The sequence below is a fragment of the Myotis yumanensis genome, unplaced genomic scaffold, assembly GCF_028538775.1.
Source record: "Myotis yumanensis isolate MYYU_CA2020_CCGP unplaced genomic scaffold, mMyoYum1.0.hap1 SCAF_15, whole genome shotgun sequence".
In the NCBI taxonomy this organism is placed as follows: Eukaryota; Metazoa; Chordata; class Mammalia; order Chiroptera; family Vespertilionidae; genus Myotis; species Myotis yumanensis.
This window is the reverse complement of record NW_027223766.1, coordinates 28880133-28893941: the sequence shown is the minus strand read 5'-3', so window position 1 is coordinate 28893941 and position 13809 is coordinate 28880133. Positions and strand designations below refer to the sequence as shown.

At 38.9% G+C, this 13809-nt stretch overlaps 1 protein-coding gene across 1 annotated transcript in view; it reads right to left on the bottom strand.

Annotated features, from left to right (window-relative positions):
• Positions 1 to 7968: 7968 nt before the first annotated feature.
• Positions 7969 to 13809, bottom strand: part of SNTB1 (syntrophin beta 1) — a 200012-nt gene continuing 194171 nt past the window's right edge. Inside the window, exon 7 of the mRNA XM_070392404.1 lies at positions 7969 to 11472. Within this exon, the coding sequence (XP_070248505.1) occupies positions 11380 to 11472 (93 nt within the window). The 3' untranslated portion in view covers positions 7969 to 11379. The remainder of the gene's footprint in view (positions 11473 to 13809) is intronic.

Sequence of the window (13809 nt, the reverse complement as noted above, 5' to 3'; positions counted from 1 at the left end):
TTTGAGGATGCTGAGTTAATCTATTTTTAATTATATATGTATTTTATAGTTACATTATATTTTAAATTTTTAAAGTTAATATTTGTATATATGTTTTGAAATTTTTACTCTTGGTTATTTAATTATTCCAATAAATAGAAAAAGATGTTTCTTTACTTCTTAGTAAATGCCTTTTTTCTTAGGTCTATTTAAATTATTGAGCCCCAAGTAAAAGAGTGCAAATGACTTTTCTCATGTGTTTCAAAGCATAATTTATTGGACAGCCTCTGATTTAGAAAGTATTGCCAAAAAAATTCTAACAGTTAGCCATCTTCCCTTACCCTGCTCCAGTGTGACCACTGAGGGCTAGTACTAATGTTTATTTGGGATCAAAAAAGAATTGGCAAAAATTGTGAAAATAAGATATAGCAAAGGTGACTCAATACAGATTCCCAGAAAACATATATTTTCCTCATTGTAGAAGATCTGGAAAAATGCAGAAAATACAAAGAAGAATGAAACAAATTCCAACATTGCCCCCACTTATCTTTGGGTAACCTCTGTTAATATTATATGCAATTATTTTTAAAATCTTTTCAAAATTGGGGTCATCTGTGTGTGTGTATGTGTGTTTACATGTGTTTATGTTAATTTATAGTCTGCTTTTCATTTAACAAAGTGTCATGAATTTTATATCATATATTATTTTAAAAACTGCATAATACAAATGAACCAAAATTCATTTAATTAGTCCCTTGTTGTTGAAACTATAGACTCATTTTTTTCTATTATAAATAAAACTTTAATGAATCTTCCTACTACATCATTGATATTTCCTTAGTATAACTTTTTCTTTAAAAATATATTTTATTGGTTTTTCACAGAGAGGAAGGGAGAGGGATAGAGAGTTAGAAACATCGATGAGAGAGAAACATCAATCAGCTGCCTCCTGCACATCTCCTACTGGGGATGTGCCCGCAACCAAGGTACATGCTCTTGGCTGGAATCGAACCCGGGACCCATCAGACCTCAGGCCGACGCTCTATCCACTGAGCCAAACCGGCTAGGGCCCGGCTAGGGCTTTTAGCAGATTTTTAAAAAGACACTAAGGGCTTAGGAAATTCTGGATTGGGAAGTAAAATGGTTTCCCATTTCCAATATCTCCAATGGCAAAAGATTCTAAGTAAGAAATAGCCTCAGAAAGATCACATCAAAGGTGTGGTTATATAACCCTTTATTAAGACCTATTTAATGATTTAAACACTATAACTGATACGAAGTGTGAAGTTGTATCTCATGTTTTTGATTTGCATTTCCGTAATAACTAATGATGTTGAGCATATTGTATTGACCATTTTTATATCTTCTTGCGAGAAATGTCTACTCAAATTCTTTGACTATTTTTAAATTGGATTATTTATATTTTTGTTGAATTGAAAGAGTTCTTTATGTATTCTAGATTCTCGTCCCTTATCAGATATATGATTTGCAGATATTTCCTCCAGTTCTGTGAGTTGTCTTCTCACTTTATAGTTTTCTTATATTTAGGTTTATGATGCATTTTCAGTTAATTTTTGTTTATGGTGTAAGGAAAGGATCCACCTTTATTCTTTTGCATATAGATATCAGTTGTCAGTAGTATTTATTGAAAAAGCTATACTTTCTTCATTAAATTTTCATTACAACAGAAAGTCCATAAAGTTTTAAGGAATTTGTATCACAATGAAAAGAGGTCCCCTGACCACCAAATTTCAATAGGAAGGAAACGGGATGAGAAAAATGTTTAGTTGTAAACAGTGACTATTTCTTATGGAAAGGAGACATTTTAGAAAGTCATAGCCAAGAATCCACAAGGCAGAGCCAAAAATAATGGACTAGGATACCACTTCCAGGTAGCAGAAATGAATCCTGATTCATGTTCCCTGCCTTTGACCGTGTGAACTGATGACATGCCTAGTTGGATTTCAGAATTACTATGGACTAGTGACAAGTCCTTAAAGAAAGGAAGTATCTGCTGTAGTTATCCTGTCCCTCCCTCAGCGTCATATGTTTGATATATAAATGCCAGTTAACTAGTCTAATTAGTTAATTCAGTCACGATGTTCTGTATTTTAAAAAGCTGCACCCTAGGAAGTCTCATCCCTATCTGGACCAGATGAAAGTCACGAAATACTGGACTTTGGACCGTATTGGGAGGAAATGAGCGTATTTTGCATGTAAGAGAATGAAAATAATTGTGGCCAAGAGTGGAATGTGGTAGGTTAAATGTGACCTCAAAGCTTTGGGCTTCTCCAATGAGGAGATGGAGTCTGTTTCCCTAGTCCTTGCATCTGGGCTGGCAACGTGACTTGCTTTGACTATATATGGTAGCATAAGTGACATGGTATGAACTGGAACCTTGCAGCTTCTGGTTTGCTCTTCTAGAATCTGGCCCTGACTAAAGGATTCTCCTAAGGGACTGGTTTAACCTACCTGACGACGAGGGGCCAGAAGAGAACCGAGGTGCTCATCTCACAGTCACCACCAGCTGTAGGACAGTGAGTGAGGCATTTGGGACCTTCCAGTCCAACAGAGTGCGCCAGCTAAATACAGCCACGTGAGTGAGCCTGGCAAAACCAGCAAGGAACTGCCCAACCAACCCACAGAATAGGGAGACATAATACGTTGCTGTGTTGTAAGCCACCAGATTGTGCAGTCATTTGTTTTGTATAAACATGAAGTTCCGTTCACATTGAAGAATTCACTGCGAGGCCAAGTGCAAGAAGGAAAGTTGCAAAAAAGTCATTTATGAAGGCTTTAGTTTGAAGGCCCTACGTGCAGAAAAAAAGAAAGCTGCTTTTTGGACTGGATTTGCCTTTCTCGTGAGACCCAGAAAACTTGCAGAGGAAGCAGTTCCTTCGCCCATTGTGCAGGTGAGAATTACAAAGCAGAGAAGCAGCAATTAATGAGGCATGAAATGAGGGTCTTTCTTGGACGTTGCCTTTGAGTTCTTGGGAGGAAACAGCTTTATTCATCCAAAGAATTATAGTTGAAAGTTGCTGAAAATATAATTGGCTTTGTTTCTTGAAGAGAACAAAGGGCTGTGTTTTTTTCCAACATTCCCAGGCCCTGGTCCAAGTCAAGGCAGAATTGCAGCCATCAGGCCAATGGGCTCCGCCTCTGCGATTGGAGTCAGGGTTAGAGGCCTCATCCAGGGATGCCTTCTCCTCAGTGGATTGGCTGGTTGTGCGTCAGTTCCCACTCTTGTCCCCTTTGGGAGTCATTTTTCACCATCCTCCACCTCTGTTCTACTCTTGCTTTGACACTGAGCAATGTTTTCTGTATCGAGTCTAACACTCTTCCAAAAAAATATTTATGTCCAAGAAAAAGATGACTAGAGGTTAAAAGGCAAAAATAGAGGTCCCTGCCCTGACTGGTTTTGCTCAGTGGATAGGGCGTCGGCCTGCGAACTGAAGGATCCCGGGTTCAATTCCGGTCAAGGGCATGTACCTTGGTTGCGGGCACATCCCCAGTGGGAGGTAAGCAGGAGGCGGCTGATCGATGTTTCTCTCTCATCAATGTTTCTAACTCTCTATCCCTTTCCCTTCCTCTCTGTAAAGAATCAATAAAATATATATTTTTTAAAAAAAATAGAGGTTCCTACTGCTTGTCTGTTATCATACAAGTGGGATTCCATACCCTACATGGATATGGTTCAGTCAGTTAATGAGGTATTATACTTGCTTTCCCTTGTGAAATCAAAGCACGATTTAGAAGGCAACAGGTGATATGGTCATTAATTTCGGGCCATATTTACAAATAGTACTATTACTCAGGATTTTATAAACAACTTAAAAACATTATTCACCGCCCTAACTGGTTTGGCTCAGAGGATAGAGCATCGGCCTGCGGACTGAGGGGTCCCAGGTTCGATTCCAGTCAAGGGCATGTACCTTGGTTGCAGGCACATCCCCAGTAGGGGGTGTGCAGGAGGCAGCTGATCGATGTTTCTCATTGATGTTTCTAACTCTCCCTCTCCCTTCCTCTCTGTAAAAAATCAATAAAATATATTTTAAAAAAACATTATTCACCATTATCAGAATATTTACCCCTAAAAAAACCTTCAAAAGAGAATTTTAAAATGCACATTTAAGAAGTTTATGTAATATGGGGGGGGTATTAAGGTCATACTCATGGTCCCATTTTATAGCAATAACTGATAATGAGAGGGCTTTTTAATGTATCTTTCCAGGCATTTTATACAAGTACAAGCATATTATTATGTGTCCGTTTTTTCCTCCACTGAGCAAGCCCACGATGCCCTTTATAAGAAATATTTTTTTAAAATAATTCTTTATTGTTGGAAGTATTACATATGTCCCCCTCCCCCCCCCCTCCCATTAATCCCCCCAAACCTCCCCACTCCCGCCCCAGGCCTTCACCACCCATTGTCTGTGTCCATGGGTTTTGCATATATGCATACAAGATATTTGGTTGACTACCTTCCACCCACCCACCCTCCCCTGCCTTCCCTCCAAGGTTCCACACTGTTCCATGCTTCCGTATCTCTGGATCCACTCCGTTCATCTGTTTATTTTGTTACTTAGATTCCACATATGAGTGAGATCATGTGATACTTGTCTTTCTCAGACTGACTTATCTCACTTAGCATGATATTCTCCAGGTCCCTCCATGCTGTCTCAAAAGGTAAGAGACTCTTCTTTTTTATTGCTGCATAGTATTCCATGGTATAAATGTACCACAGCTCTTTTATCCATTCATCTACTGGTGGGCTCTTGGATTGTTTCCAGATCTTAGCTATTGTAAATTGTGCTGTTATGAACACAGGGGTGCATACATTCTCTCTGATTGGTGTTTCGGGTTTCTTAGGATATATTCCTAGCAGTGAGTGGATCACTGGGTCAAATGGCAGTTCCCTATTTAATTTTTTGAGGAAACGCCATATTGTTTTCCATAGTGGCTGCACCAGTCTGCATTCCCACCAGCAGTGCACTAGGGTTCCCTTTTCTCCACATCCTTGCCAGCACTTGTCATTTGTTGATGGTAGCCATTCTGATAGGTGTGAGGTGATACCTCATTGTTATTTTAATTTGCATCTCTCTGATGATCAGTGACTTTGAGCATATTTTCATATGTCTCTTGGCCATCTGTATGTCCTTTTTGGAGAAGTGTCTTAGGTCCTTTGCTCATTTTTTTATTGGATTGTTTATCTTTCTTTTGTTAAGTTGTATGAGTTCCTTATATATTTTGGATATAAACCCTTTATCAGATGTATTATTGCCAAATTTGTTCTCCCATACAGTGGGCTCCCTTTTATAAGAAGTATTTTTAATGTTCCCTTTGGTGCCAAGGTAAAATTAATAAAAGTCTCTGGCCAAGCTCCCTAGAAAACCAAAGCTGAAGCAGGGATGAAGTGCTGATGCTTTAAGAGGCCCAATTCCAGGGCACTGAGAGTGAAGAATAGGGCATCAAAGGTGATCCATTCCTGCTCTGGCCACTGCTTCATGAGGCCCAAAGAGACAGCCAGTCACCCATCAGGGGTCTTCTCAGTCACAAGGGATGTCTCTCAGGATATAGAGTCTATGGAGAAACCATGTCTGAGAAGTACACAGGAGGGAGCAGGAAGAGGATTATTTTATATGCTCAGCTCCTGCCTACTATTAACTCCTGTTTGGCCCGCAAACATTTGAATCTCCTACAGTCCTGTGTGGTTCAGGTCATTACCTTAGCACAGCAGTTCTCAACCTGTGGGTCGCGACCCCTTTGGCGGTCAAACAACCCTTTCACGGGTCACCTAAGACCATATATACATAATGATGTTTACATTACGATTCATAATAGTAGCAACATTACAGTTATGAAATAGCAACGAAAATAATTTTATGGTTGGGGTCACAACATGAGGAATTGTATTTAAAGAGCCAGAAGGTTGAGAACCACTGCCTTAGCAGCTATTCTGGGTACTTATGCCCTACAGTGTGCCCTACCATCCAAGTCTGGAATTGATGACAGAAACCAGAAATTCAAGTATGCATCTCCTTAGCCGACCTGGCAGCAGCCAAGGGGAGAGTTAGGGAGGCTGCGTTTCCAGGCAAACAGTTAGTTGGCTCTGAGTGGCAGAAACACTTAGTTCAAGCAGAGCTGTTAGGGCCTAACCTTGAGTAAGCAGCTTAGCGTCGACTAGATGATGACATTGAGTGTGTCTGAGGAGATACACAGTGTTTGCATAGTACAGGTACATAACCGACATGCAGTCAGGATTCTTTGATTGATATCCCCTGACTGTAAAGACATTTTAGAAAAGGAAAAGATGATAATAAAGTATATGCATTTCAACATGGAGGTGCTGGAGTGCAGCTGTACTGAGACAAAATGAAGTCACCTGGGTTCAGCATGAATGAGGCACAGATAAAAAAGTAGTCAGGGGTCTTATTTTGGTAACTCAAGTACCATGTTCACACTTGCTGCCTGTGACTTGTTTTTATAAAATGCCCTGAACAAAACAAAAATACAACCTTCCATATATGTGGAAATTGCATATCTAGAAAACTCAGAATATGTTGAATCAGATAAAAAATAATGCTTTTCCATGTAAACTGTAGTCAGGGTCTAGGTTCCAGTCATTATAAACATGATTTTCACCTGTATGAATAATTCTGGACACAAAAATTATGTGGGGAGTAGTTCCATTGGATGCAGGGACTGTCATCACACGCAGGAAGTCTGCCAACTCTGGCTTTTGTTCAGTAAATACCAATAGTGTCCCTTCTCCCCAATCATTGTGACAACGAAACACTAGCACAGATTTCCACGAACCCCAGCAGTGCCGCTCCTCCTGAGGACCACTTTTTAAGAAACAAACAGAATATCTATAATATATTTATATCTGCGTTTTGCACGAGTTGCATTTACACATTTCATCCACATTAGCACTTAGGCCGTTCTTTGTAACAGTCGCACAATATTCTAGTGCATCGGTGGGCCAGGATGTGTTATTTAGTTCTTGATGGTCACATTGACCTTTTCAGCTTCTTATTACAAACAATGCTGCAAAGACGATCCTTACACATTAGTATGTGTACATGTGTATCTCTAGGATAAAGTCTTAAAGGTACATGTATTTTTAAATTTTTATATATATTACCAAATTGCCCTTCAAATTATTGCTAAATATAGGTGTCCCAAAAAATGTATGCATACTTTAACAGTTCAGTGTTGAGAATGAAATGTATTTTAATAAATGCTGCCTTTATAGTTATTCAAAGTGTGTGTACACATGTTTTTTGGGACATCATATATATATATACACCAGCTAATGGTGGATATAATTGTTTGTTTTCCCATGACTTTCTACCAGGAATTATAGAATCTTGGCCAGTTGGTATTTTAAAGATGAAAATAAGGAATTATAAAGCCATTTTTAGATCATTTTATATTACCTAGTAGTCACCTGCTTTAAATTGTCTTTTTACATAAGACACTCATGTGAGAAAGATTGGACTTTCAGTGCTTTCTAGGGTAGAACAGGGTAACGAGTGAAAGGTAGGCAGACATAAGTTGTACTCTCAGGATGTACGAACTTTCTAAGCACTGTGGCCAGTGGAGCAACCTGCCCAGAGCTGGAAAATTTTTATTTCCAGTGGGATAAACAACCACAAGGTATGTTCAGGAAGAAATTTCTGAGTTTACTGGAATACTATACAAGGTTAACATTTAGGAAAATGTGGTACCTCGACCATAGTGTATGTGGGATGACTTTAGGTGGTACAAACTTTAAAATTTTTAACTGGTTTATATTCATTTTTATGTATATTTGCTGTGTTGCTATATTACTAGCAAGTCATATACTCTAAAATGCTAAAACTATACATAAACGTTGGACAATAATATGCTTGATGACTTCCAAAGTCTCTTCAAAACTGAGATTCTACAGTTCTAGATGTAATCTCCATATTACTAAATTATCAAATAATAAAATGACTTCTCAACCCCAGCCTGTTACATTTATTACAAGCAATTTAAACACAAACCAAGTTCTAGCATTACAGATTTCAAGTATTAGGAGCTTAGGGGAATTCCATGACAACTTAAGTTCAGGTGAAGACCCATCCTGAAACTATACACAACTCAAAAGACAAAATCAAAAGCCCATTGCTATTGGCATCCCCTTTGTCCATCAGCACCTTCTAAAGGCCAGTGTTAGGAAGAGAATAAGCTGTGTTTACACAAGACCATATCCCTCTGTGGCTATCATGAGACCACCAGCCAGTCTACCATATTCAGAGGTGAATATTTATTTAACTCATACATAAATTTTACATGATATCCATCGTGTTATAAACATAGGCACATTTTTTTAAAACTCAAGGTACATTCCAAACTACTCTCTCACACCACCCCCACTCTAATCCCCTGAAGATGGAATATCTGATATTTGTAAAAAAAGGGCCAGAGAGGCCCTGCACATTAATTTTGGGAGAGTGCTTCTGACCATTGTGATCATTCCTTCTGAATTCAACCAAGAAGGGTCAATAAGTTTTTAAACAAAGGAGCATGCATTTTTCAGCCTTTTAATTCCACCAACTGATAGAGTTAATTAAGGCCTCTGCCTGGATACTTTTTAATAGCTGTATGGTTTTGTTTCTCCTACTTAGTTCAAGTCAGAAAAAATAAATATTGGTACCTATATTCCTGCTGGCCTTTAAATGCTTCTGGGATGGTTTAAAGGTATGTCACCTAAGCACATCTCTAACAAATGGGTAGCTTCCCACTAAGTACAGTTAAACATCCCTCTTTCCTGCTGGTTTGCCCTTAAAGGGACAAACACTGCGAATTTAATAATTCATTGATTCACATAAGAAACGGACTGAGCACAGAGCAAGTCGGGCAGAGACAAATTCATCAAAATGACTCAGTTGATTGATTTGATTATACCAGGCATGATCCAGATGTATGAGTTTGTCATTCACAACACTCATAACACACATCAAGACAAGATTATGATCTACACTGTAAAGTCGTAATTTGAATTCAGAATGAGAAAAAAATGAGTGTTTGGAATTGATTCATCATAGCCACTCTATATGATACACTAACTTGGAAGAAAATAAAATGATTCATATATACAATTCTCTTAGTAAAATTTTCTATTTCTTGCTCATAACACATTTTAATTCAGAAAATGCATTAATTTTATTCAAATATATTTTTTCTAAAATATAAATATATTAAGTTTTTATAAATGCAGAGAATGTAGTTTCTGTTGATTCCCCACCCAGATATTAATCAGTCCAAAACTTAAGTGATGAAGAAATCATATTTGTAATTGTGATCATTTTACTTTGTCTATAAATATATAATAGGATCTTTGCAACTTAATTATGAGTAACTCATACTTCATATACTACTGAGCACCTTAGATTACATATTGTTGAATTAAACTATTGGCATTAATATATGTAATTTAACACGTTATTTACAATCACAAGTATAATTCTCTTGTATAACAACATTCCAGTGATTTTGAAAATATATAATGAAAGAGTGCAGTATAATTTACAAATGCATCAAAGCTTTTCTTACAATAGTCAGCCTGGGACTTGACACTCTTCAGCATTTTAAAATAAGAAACCAAAAAAAAAAAAAAATACCATCTAGGTTCTAAAACTGTATTTTCCACAGTTTTTTTTGTTTGTTTGTTTGTTTTTCCCTTTTAACAAGAGCTACCCAGGATGTCTTGTGTTTTGTTTTGTTTTTGTTGTTGTTGTTGTTGTTGTATTTGTAACACAAACTTCCCAGGATGCTCTGTTAGAAAGGAGTTCTGTAGGCAAATGTAGGGAATGGCACATGGATCCCCCTTGGAGAACTGCAATGTAAATTGAAGTCTCTGAGAAGGCCTGCAATCTGTTTAACTTTTCTTAACTCCGTATTTAACAAACATTTTTTATTCCCAACTTCTTAGTGCCACCCCCATAAAACACCACTCAGTGCCCCTTGGAACTAGTGTGACACGATACATATTGGGGAAGCGCTGATCTAAAATAAAATTTTGCAATTGAATAAACACTTATGTCTGAGTGAGCAAATCACATTCCTTTAACAGTTTCCACTTTTTAAAGCTCTTTGCATAGGATAAGTATTTGCCAAAATACAACTTTGAAAAAAAAACACACACATATCTAACCCAGACTATTTGTCTATGTAAACTGTATGGGAAAAAAAGGTTACAAATGCTTATAGAAATTCTAGAGCTTATTTTCAGGGTTTGAGGAAAGTGGCTCCTTTATCAAGTATTAGGTGTCTTTTTAATTAATTTGTTTTAAAAGATAAAAGCATTTGATCAGTAATATGTTATGTGGCGTCTGAAAATATTCTTGTAGAAAAATATCAGGTCATTATATTATTTCCCTGGAATTCCGAAAGAGCTGTGGACGCTATCAATAGATTTGATTATAACATTGGGTCTATATGTGAAACCCAGTATCATCCAGAATGATATGAGGCTGCTCTATTACTGGTTCAAAAATACATGCATACAAGCACAGGCAGGAACAAGGGTCAATATATTGCTCAGTGCTTCCACTGAAAACCACAGAATGATGATAATTAGTTAACCCCACATGACTTGTATATATATGTATATATCAAATGGCAATCGTTAAAAAAAAGTATCCATAATTTGCTTTCTATAAATAACGCTATCAGTCTTGGCTCTACAATGGCAGACCTTGGTGTGAGTGCAGCCCAGAATTAAGCATCTTTCAGTCTCCGCTGGCTCAGCTTCCACCAGCTTACCACTCAGATCAGTGTCTGGGGCTTCAATTCCTGCTCAGCATATGCTAATGGAACACTTCAGCATCTTTCTACATCACCGAAAGATAATTCACTAAGAAAAAGTAAGAGGTGCTTCATACTTAAAAGGTGGGTTTCCATTTAAAGTACTTCTCTCTCCTTTCCATGGAAAATCAACTCAAAAGTAGGAGATAAATCACAATAAACATGGGGTCATTACCGGACAGGAGAGAGGAAAATGTCCATTTCTCATCTTGCTATTCAGCCCTTGCTTACCTGGGTGAACCAGTTGCCTAGTGACTGGTGTGATTAAGATCTGCACATGCTGTTCTACTGGAACGTCCTTGATTGTCAAAAGCTACGCCGAGTATTTCCAACCGCCCTCTCCTCTTTACCCGTTTACTGCTCTAAAAAGACAGTTTGATTCTGATGCTCCCTGTGGTGTTTTCTTAGGATTCCTCCTTGTAGTTGGTGAAATTGACAAGAGGAGTCTGGGACAGTTACGCAGGGCTCCCGGGATCTAAAGCCGACTGTGGCATGCGACGTCGATGGCACACTTGCTGGTGGCATCACAACCCTCCTTCCCTCAAAGGCAAGTCGCACCTCTGTTCAGGCCACCAGGCCCAGTCTTGTGATTTTAGCTGACAGGAAGGAATGAATGATGAAAACAATTGGCTTGGGGCAGGAATGAAGGTCCAGTTGCTGAAATTTGAAAAGAAGAGATCATGATAGGTTATCAAAGTAATGCTTGGTACAGAAGAGCGATTTACACATCAACGGGGTCAGAGCACTGCCTGCTTTTCAGAATTAACTGGGGGCAATTAATGTTTTTAAGTCCTTTCCCCTCAATGAAACTAAAAAGTGCCTCTTTGAACTTATTCCTTACATCTCACATATCTTTTTCTCTGAAATTGGTTCTGTGAAATTTATACATACCAATAGCATAAATATTAATATTGCCCTTCCTGACTGTCTATTTCCAATATCACATTATTGATATTATTTATGTTGGGTTAGGTACCGCATGAAGCAGCACTAAATTTCGTGTCTGAAGATTTGGTTTGAGTCTTGGCTCTTTTAAATGAAGCGTCACTTAAAATTTTTCTCAGTCCTACCCAACTCACAGGGTGATTAGAGTATTAAATGAGATAACTGTATGTGAAAATTCTTTATACGCTCCAAACACAGGACTCATGCTGCTCAGCAACTGTGTCCTCACTGTCCACTGGCCTGTACTCTTGGATTGATGTAGGCAAGCATGTCACATGTCTGGTAAGGCCCTTTCCAAAGCCTCACCCTCGTGTTCTTGCAGAGCCAACGCCTGGTCCAATTCAGTATCCATAATTTGGATACAGGTTCTAAAAACTGTATTTTTAGACTTGTGCCCAATTCTGATCTACCGTCCCCAATTCTCTCTGATGATGGAAAATAACAAGCTGAATGTGTCTCTAGCAAAGTTAAGGTTTTACACATTATATATGAACCAGGCACTGTGCTAAGTATTTTCTATATGCTGTCATTGAATTTTCACAAAATCCCTGTGAGGTAGCTGTTGTGATCTCTGTGACTTCTATGGGAAACTAAGATTTGGGTGAAGTGATAAAGCTTTCTGAGATCATTGACCGTGCAGTACAGAGAGAGTGGGCTCAAAGGCAAGTCTATCTGATGTCAGAGTCAGGGCTTCACCACCATGATCTGTTTCACCAACAGAACGAAACTTCTGAAAGTCACTTTAAAGATGACCTGCTTCAGTCCCTGTGTTTTATGGATGGGGATACTCAGATCCAAAGCCATGGAAGGACTGCCCATGACAGTGGTGATTAACTCCAGACTTAGACAGTATGTGTCTCTTGACCCTCACCTTACTGCCTGTCCCACAGCTCTTCTCTGCTCCCTTCCCCCACCCCAGAGGCCTGCTGCCTGCTTCCTGGGGTTGCTTAACCGGACACTTTGGGGGAGCTGTCTGTGCACTTGAGCTTATCAGCCTCATGTACTGGCAGCAAATCAGTCCTTTCTAAGTCTTCCGAGTCAGGTCGTAATTACAGGCAGGAAGGCTGACATTTAGACAGAAGTGATTTTCCTCACAAGCAAAAATAGCCTTGAATTTTCAAGTCAAGGGTAAAGCAGGAGACTGGTTCTTGTTCTTTCCGACTCTTCTAGGGAAAAGCACACGACCGGGTGATTGGCAGAACAGCAGCTGAGCTAGGAGGGCTCCTAGTAAAATGGACTTTCAGATCACTTACTTATTCCCCAACTGGTGCTTCGGGCTGACTTTACTGACTGAAACATACAAATAAATGACAAAATATCCTATAAAATGCTGTGGATCCATTTTCAAAGTTAGAAAGATGACTGGCTGGAAAATGTTTTCAGAAAGTGAATTTAGATCACCTGTCAGCCATAGGGTGAGGACTCATCATGACCCTCTGTGGCTGCCCTAGGAAGAAATCTGAATAGTTTGTCAGGACTAGTAGTAGGGCATGTTCTAGAACAGTGGTGCTGAAATTTGGGATTAAAGATCCCTAAGCTCTTTTAAGTGTGGTCCTGGCCCTTTCCTTCAGTCAGCCGTGAATGGTTTTCAGAGAATTGCCAATGAAATAACTAGAGAGATGAGGGTAGGGAAGGATAGATTGTGGATAGGCTAGTAGCTGAATTAAAATACTTGGATTTTTAAAAAAAAATATATATTTTTTATTGACTTCAGAGAGGAAAGGAGAGGGAGAGATAGAAACATCAATGATGAGAGAAAAATCTTAGATCGGCTGCCTCCTGCACCCTTGCACCTCCCCCCCCTCTACCTCCCCCAACCCTCCACTGGGGATCGAGCCCGCAACCTGGGCATGTGACCTGATAGGGAATCGAACCGTGACCTCCTTGTTCATAGATCGATGCTCAACCACTGAGCCACACTGGCCAGGTGAAATTCCTGCATCTTTAAAATTGAGATTTATCTCCGCATTTTATATATTCCCCATCCCTGTTACCAAGTGGAAGTCAATACACATTTGTTGACTAATCCAGTGACTAGGAAGGACCCAA